Below are 8,417 nucleotides of genomic sequence, written 5' to 3' on the forward strand. Positions count from 1 at the left end.
TGCAGTTAATTAGACAACCACACAAAACAACACACACACAAACAAATTATTTCGGCATAGTGATTACGTTGGAGTGAATATTTCATTTAAAAGAATTTGTTCTGAGTCTTGATTTCTAATAGTGATAGAACTATACGAACCTAATAAACACAATTAACATGTTAGTAGTTTTTAGAAGAAAGGAAAGGAGTACTTACATAATTGGAAAATGCTGTCAGATGTCTTCTATCACAATCCTGACGAAATTATGAGCTCAATCTTCTTCAAGTCAATAATTAAGGGAAATTCGTACGTTTCTTCAAGTTCATCGTACTTGATTCTGTATGTTGTCCTTGTTACAGTTTCATGTCTTTTAGAAATAGAAAGAACGGTTCCTAGAAACTACTCTTGTGATTCAGTGTCTGGGTCTCTGCACAAGTGCTCAATTTTTTTCCAACAAGCAATTCAAGATCTTTCAAAAGGCGACCAAGGTAACTTTGTTGTTGTGAAATTATTAATCGTTGATTTTGATTCCTTTTTGCAGTTACTAAGCTCTTCTTCACGTTTTTCATCTCCTCTGCAACATCTTCAGATGCTTTGTATTGTAGGTGGGATCCAGGTGGACTACTTATTTCTGGTTGAATTTCACTTATTTTCAGAACTTCTTTCAGATACCTCCAAGTGCTGCAATTTTACTTGTCAAGCGTGTTTTTGATTGGATGGACCGTTTCTCCTTCTCTTCTTTTTGCAATTGGTTTGGTTTTAATAACTCTATCCTTTTTCCATTACTTTCTCCTTTCTTTCAGCATATTTCCTCATTGTTGTGGATTTTCTTGCCTTTTCTAAAACTTGTTGATGCTCACTCTCAGACAAAGAATTTAATCAAGCAGATGGTTTGTTGTTCAACCATTATATTAAAATATTATTAAAAAATTTTGATTTAAAAAAACGGGAATAGAGATCTTAAAAATACAGAAACAATATAGGTAGTTTAAAGTGAAAATGCAATCACCAAAATGTATATGAATACGTATTTCATTAAACTAAACTGTTTCAAATAGGACAGTATTGCTATTATACAAGACATATTATACAAGTTTGAGACATAGTCTTGACATTATTTCCTCAAGCTACAAATCCCTATTTGACACCATGTCTAAAAGTGGAATATTTAGGAAAGTCAAAATAGGGATTTGTAGCTTGAGGGCATAATGTAAACACTATTTCTAAAATCTTAAGCTTGTTTGTTTACTGTTTTATCGATTGCATTTTCACTTTAATCTACCTATCATGTTTCTGTAATTTTTGAAGCTCCCTATTTCCCCTTTTATAAAATTAACAATTTTGAATAATCTTCTTAAAAATATATCATGTACATGTGATGACAAAAAAAGATGAATTAAAAATAAAAAGCTCCATCAATAATCACTTTTATTTCACGATATTAAACAGAAGAAATAGTAACAATTTTGTAGTTTCCGATTTTGGTTATCCAATTATTTGTAGGTAAAATAATTTTACATATTATTTTGTAGCTTAATATATTATTGCATTTCAACTAATAGCAATTTAATATAAGGTCAGGGGATGGAGTTCAGGAGCCAGTCGAGAAAATGACATTCTGATGCCTGAAGTGATTTTGGACTGAACTTGTGGAGCATTGTATGGGCCAGAATGTTGATTGCTTCCAGTGTTGGTTTCTTTAGAGAATTTGGAAATTGCGTGCTCATTATCAGTTGTCTCAGTTCTGCTGAATACAAGTTACGGAGCTCTCCTGACAGGAAACTCTGTGGAAACAAGTAACCATGGTGAGGCAAGGCCGAAGGACGCAGAAAAGGGGCATTTCCGAAACTTGTAGTTGCCAGTTTACAAAGAATGTATCCAATGTACCACACTGCTTTTGTTTCCGATGCTTCATTAATAAAGTTAGATACATCCTTTTTAGAGCTTGGTTTTACCTTTTTGACCCCTTTCCTAAGTCTCTGACATGCGCTGTTGTAATTCTGTCGACAAACAGAATCTCGTAAAGACTCAATCCGAGACTTCCTGGTCAGTCCGTTTTCTAATGCAATAGTGTTTCCAATCATAAAAATATTGTCTAGACCAAATGGCCCATAGTGGAGTCCATGTGACAACATGTGAAGTAACGCCGAACTTAGTTGGTAAGCCAATTCCCACAACTGACTTTCAGGGATGGTCAAGCCACAGCTAAACATAAGAGCATGCACGTGCTCAAGAGTAGTCTGTGGGATGTCCAAGAGATAAAAATCATTACCCGTTGATTCGTCCGTAACCTCTGCATAAACACACATAATATGTCGATGGCGTATTTTAACCCAACTTCGTCGACTCTGCTCACAGCTGTCACGAGAATGATGGGCGCCATTACCGTAAGTAGCCAGATATATTTGATCATCTAGCTGACACCTGACACGATATGTTAAGGCTCGGTGGTAGAAAGTTAGGTTAAATGTGTCAATAAAAGGAGCGCATTCAATACCTTCGAAGTCATTGGTGGTGAGGTTGAATAGATATTTCACTAGTAATTTTGGTAAGTGTGGTGTACTTTCAAAGAGCTTCAGTCTTCTTAACGAGACGTGTCTAATAATTTTCGCTTTGCATAGCGTTTGGAGGTTTGGTGGATTGTACAGATCTTCTAATTCTGAACAGCTTTGCCAAAATGGTTGATAGTTATGTACACCAGGACCTAAAGCTAGGACTAAATTTTCCATTCTTGAATTTGACCAGAAATAAGGATATTTCAACACACTGTATATACTTACTTCAATTTTTTTCCCCACGACTTTAATTTATTCAAATCACCCATTCTTTTGTTGCCAGGGTTTCAATAATAAAATATAAAATACAACAATGTTGCGTTTGCAACAATAGACACCGGTATTAGAAATGTTAGTCACAACAGTTCTCGGACAAATAAAACTTTCAGTTGGCTACACCAATATACAAGCCAGAAATGAAGCGAATGACTGACCTGAGATTTTTATTTTAGTTATCACGAAAGTCATTGGCAAGAAGTCTTGAAGGACTAATCTATCTAAGAGCAATTTCAATTCTCTGATATTTTGGTTCGGATATTTCACCCTTATCTAATTTCAATATATCGCAATATCCATGCAGCTACTGGTTTGTTTCATTGTTTTTTTTTATCAGATCTTTTTTTTTACCACCAGTATAATAAGTTTGTTTGTAATGAAATACAAAGCTACACAATTGTCTATTTCCCGGCGCTCTGCCCACCACGGGTATTGAAACCCGGATTCTAGCTGTGCCACTGGGAGGGGGGGGGGGGTATTAAGTAGTGTAATATTGAAGCTAAAGTTCTTTTTTTTCATCACCAGTATAACTTATCATTAAGAACTTCTAAGTAAAAGTAAAGAAGAGTGGATAATGATATGTTAACAACACGAAATCTGCTTGGACGAGACGTTTCGTCTAATGCCAAGGTTCTTCTGGCTGGCTGGGATACGAAAAACATAGCAGTGGTTGAGACACGATTTATATTAGCAAATTGCTTGACAACTGTTACGGTGTGAACTTTATGTAGTTGGTGAAGTGTAATTTGTAATAAAATTTTGTTTATGTCACAACACATCAGAATTAGTGTAAGAATTTTTACTACTGTCAGTTTTAGCCTGCTCATCATATATACAGAAGAACTGGGGAACCAGCAAGCTACTTTGATATTCTAGCTAAAGTGTTGTTATTCTATTTATATTTGCCCGTTAATAAATTAAATTAAAAATCTTCAATTTGTTTAGTTTAAGTAGCGACGTTTAGTATTTCAATGTTATATTTACAACTAGCTGGAGTACCCCTTCCCCTGGACGGAAGTTATGTAAATTCATGATTAATGAAAGGTTATCTTAGGACATAAAAAGTTGCTTCCCTTATATGTAATTGTAAAAAAACAACAAAAAAACCCTACAAAATACAAAATGTGAAAGCGCAAATTTGCATGTATCCAACAAACCTTCACGCCAACTTTGGTGAAAATCCATCAAGAGGGTGGGGGGGGGCGGCAAAGTAGTGGTAAAGAACGCAACAACGCCCATAAAAAAAAACGCAAAATGTAAAACTGAAAATGTGTATGTATTTTCCCATGGACTCAGTGAACTCCCTTACCAAATTCCAAATTTGGTGAAGGTATATCGAAAGGGGGCGAAGTAGTGGTAAAAAACGCAAAATTCAAAACTGAAAATTTGTGTGTACAGTCGCAATGAACCTCCATACCACTTTTGGTGAAGATCCATCAACACCCTGCGAAGTAGTTGCATGGACATTCAACTACAGTACTGTTATATATATATATATAAAATGATCTTTGTGGTTATTGACTCATTGAGTTGTAGTTTGCATTAAATAATTTATTAGCTCCACCACCACCTCCAGCGACTAGTCTGACAGCTGAGCTTACAATGCTAAACTTCGAGTTTCAATACCTGCGGTGGGCAGAGCACACATAGCCCATTATGCTTAATGAAAAAAAAAAGAGTAATTCTTAGGGTTCGCAACCCCAATGTGCGTGTCATAAGGTATAGGGATATCTTGTAGGTATTCATATTTTAATTGGCCTGCTAACGAGATTAAATATTTTTGTGAGTGGAATAATGTAAAGAGATGTCTTGTAGTTACTCAAATTCTGATTGGCCTGCATACGAGGTTAAATATTTTCGCGACAACAAATGTTTACCTGTATTTTTTTCCCTCTGTGTTTTCGTATTTCGAGAGCTAAGTTCGAAATATTGGTTTAACTCTTTCAGTACGACTTTTGTATTGTTAAAACGTGTTTTCAGTGCGACTTTTGTATTATTGAAATGTGTTTTCAGTACGACTTTTGTATTGTTAAAACGCGTTTTCAGTACGATTTTTGTATTATTAGAACAGAAACGATATAAGCACATATAAATGACTTAGGATGTACCAATATGCCTGAAGACTCACGTTTAAAATATTTTTATCGAATATACGGGTATCACCAGTCCAGTACAACACATAAATCAACAGTACTGAAACGTTAATGTTGGGAACATTTGCTTTACTTTTGTGTTTTATACAGGTAATATGTTGCTTTTATTGTCTGAAAATTAACTTTTTACTGTTAAGGTGATTCACTTAAATTATTTGTTGTCTGAAAGTAATACATATAATATTAAGTTCAATTTAATCTGTTTAAATACGGCACAGATTGGCCCCGTGTTCGAGCTCTGGATTTGGGAGCCAGAGATACCACAAATGATTTCTTGCACTTTTAGCTGTAGGTGCGTTATAAAAGTAGAACCAATCCAATCACTAACTAAATAGGACTAAAAAAAAAAGATAATTCAATATCATTATACTTTATTAAGACTACACGGATGTATTGTTATACTCAATTCTTCTTCATTCGACCTTAATCCCATCTATATTTGAAGTCGGCCGCTCGGGTAATTTGCATTAGCCAAGAATTTTTACACTCGGATGACTGGTCCCAGCAACAGTCCTAAAGAGCGAGCATGTTCGGTGACGGAGATTCAAAACCACCATCCGTAAATTGTGAGTTGATAGCTATAACCACCGGGCCATGCAGGGCCTATTCTTATACCCAATTATACTGTTGTAAATACAAAAAAAATAGCTTAGAGCGAGATTAAAAAGATTTATTCTAAATATGGTGGAGCATTTGAATCTATAACTTATGTTGCTGTGGTACTTCAGTAGGAAGAAGATACTTCCACAACTAGTGGGTGTATTGATTTCATGTTTCTCAAGTAATTTAAAATATTGTTACGACAGCGGAAGTCACACGACGCTGGGAGCATGCGCGCTGGAGTCTCTAGAAGGATCATGACTTTTCCTGGCAACTCTAGTCTGTTTCAGGCGCCCTCTTTTTTAGTATATAAGCCCGGCAAATAAAGCGGAGAAACAATGGCAGATAGATAGATACAGAGACAGATAATTGAGTCAAGCGAGCGGTAGTGACGGTAATATAAAGTGTGTGTTTTGTTATCGAGATTGCAAACGTATTGACTGTGGAAATTCTATGTACTAAAACGTTGTATCAAGAAAGAATAAACTAGTTTTAATTAAGAAATGACTTGTATCGCTGAAGTTCCTCGAATATAATTTATACCGGAAATTAACAAACGAGCAGATACGTAACAAATTGGTGTCAGAAGTGGGATGGAAAAAGGAAAAAACATGGAAACGAGAAGTGGCAAATCAAACTACGACTTAGTAGATTTGATGGCAGCAATACAAGAACAGCAAAAGAAACAAGAAGAACGAGAAAAGAAACAAGAATAGAAGTTACAGCAGTTGTTAGAGGAAAAAGAAAAGAAACAAGAAGAACGAGAAAAGAAACAAGAAAAGATATTACAGCAGTTATTGGAGGAAAAAGAAAAGAAACAAGAAGAACAAGAAAATAAACAAGCAGAAAGACTACAGCAGTTGTTGGAGGAAAAAGAAAAGAAACAAGAAGAACAAGAAAATAAACAAGCAGAAAGACTACAGCAGTGGCAACTGGAACAAGAAAGGAAACAGGAAGAAAGTCTCCAACAGTTGCGGGAAAGTCGGCAGCAACTACAGGAAAGTCAACAACAATGGCAAAAAGTACAAATGGAAAACATTAGTAAATTTCAAAGTGAATTAAATACATTAAAGGACGATTTACTGTCTTTTACAAAGGATATATTAACAATGGACCTAATCAGCCCCAGACAACAGGAAGCCCCTTCCAAACCCTGCACAGGCACAGCTATAGAGCACTGGTAGCTGCTCTAAAACTCAGGTACGGAACTCAAAATCAGTCCGAAGTCTACAGGGCTAGGTTTAGGACTAGAGTCCGTGCTAAAGGGGAGAGCTTGCAAGAGCTGGCACAGGATTTGGAAGGTATGGCACACAAAGCCTACCTAACTGCACCATCCAATGTCCTCAAGCTATTGCTGAGGGATCAGTTTGTAGATGCCTTGGACATTCCACAACTGAAGATACAAGTAAAGCAAGCACACCCCCTCTACTATGAAGGATGCAATGGCCAGAGCTCTTGAATTTGAATCCTACGTTAAATCCAGCACAGAGGTACCAAGGTTGGTACAGTCATCAAGATTCAAGGCCATAAAAGGTCAGCTTTCAGAGAGGTTTGAGGGGCTTTACTGGCACTGTAACAAACCTGGGCACATAAGAGTTCGATGCTTGCAATTTCAACACAAGAAGGGCTCAATACAAGAAACTTCAACACAGGGAAGATGCCACGGCAGGAAAGGCTGCTACCCAGAAAGGTTGTTGGAACTGTGGAGAGCAAGGACATATGAGGAGTCAGTGTAAGAAGAATACTACCAATAAGTCCTTCTCGGGGAAACTAGTAGTGGTTCGTGCCTGAGGGACACCCACCAACCCCCATCGTGAAAGTCTCAACAGCTAGCTGTAAAATGGCAAGCACACATAGTGTCTATGTGACAGGAAAGTTGGATGGCCAAAAGTGCAACTTTGTCATAGATTCTGTATCTCAGCAAACCCTTGTGAGTATCAAGGTGTTAAATCACAAAGGAGTACCAGAAGCCAAACAGAAGGTCTGTGGTGTGACAGGACATTATACAAGGTTGTGCGGACCAGCATGGGTAACTACTGAGCTCATAGGCATGAAGTACAGACACAAAGTATACTTGGCTGACATTGAAGACCAATGCATATTAGGGTTGGACTACTTACTACCGAGGAAGTGTGTAGTTAATTTTGATAAAATGACGTTTGAGAACAATAAAGGCCAAATTCCGATAAGTGTTAAAGGCGAGGTTGAACTAACCAGGTGTGATCAAGCTGAAGTCAAAGTGACTGAAGGAGTTAATGATGGTGAAGTGGAACCAGGTATAGATATTAAAGCAGAACAGGAGAAAGACCAAGATTTGAAGCCAATAATTGATTTTCTAAAAGCAAGTGTTTTGCACCCTACTTGGAGAAGGTGTCTAGCTTAAGCCCTGTGACAAAGAACTATTTGGCACAATGGGGCCAGTTGAAGCTTGAAGATAGTAGTCTTGTCCAGAGATGGGAAACTGCAGATGGGAAAGTGACGACCAGGCAAACAGTTATACCGAGAAAGTTACATGAAGTTGTGCTGCGTCAATCCCATAATAGTTTAACAGGAGGACATCTCGGAGTTAAGAAGACATTGAGTCATCTACGACAGAGATTTTACTGGATAGGTATGGGGCAAGATGTGGAAGAATGGTGCAGGACATGCAGTGCATGTTGTGCTAAAAGGGGACCTAAGCATAAGGGACGTGTACCAATGAAGTTATATCAAGTTGGCACACCAATGGAAAGAGTAGCCGTTGACATTACTGGTCCTTTGCCTCAAACTCATGTTGGAAACAGGTACATTTGTGTGGTGATGGATTATTTCACCAAGTGGCCTGAGGCATCTGCAATACCAAATCAGGAAG

The 8,417-nt window shown here is 37.2% G+C and overlaps 1 protein-coding gene across 1 annotated transcript; it reads right to left on the reverse strand.

Moving 5' to 3' along the window:
- Window positions 1-1,559: 1,559 nt before the first annotated feature.
- On the reverse strand, window positions 1,560-2,711 carry LOC111088863. The gene has a single exon (XM_022400021.1). The coding sequence runs from the start codon at window positions 2,709-2,711 to the stop codon at window positions 1,560-1,562; it is 1,152 nt and encodes a 383-aa protein (XP_022255729.1).
- Between the last annotated feature and the right edge of the window lie 5,706 nt (window positions 2,712-8,417).

This window comes from Limulus polyphemus, unplaced genomic scaffold (genome assembly GCF_000517525.1).
Source record: "Limulus polyphemus unplaced genomic scaffold, Limulus_polyphemus-2.1.2 Scaffold4609, whole genome shotgun sequence".
In the NCBI taxonomy this organism is placed as follows: domain Eukaryota; kingdom Metazoa; phylum Arthropoda; class Merostomata; order Xiphosura; family Limulidae; genus Limulus; species Limulus polyphemus.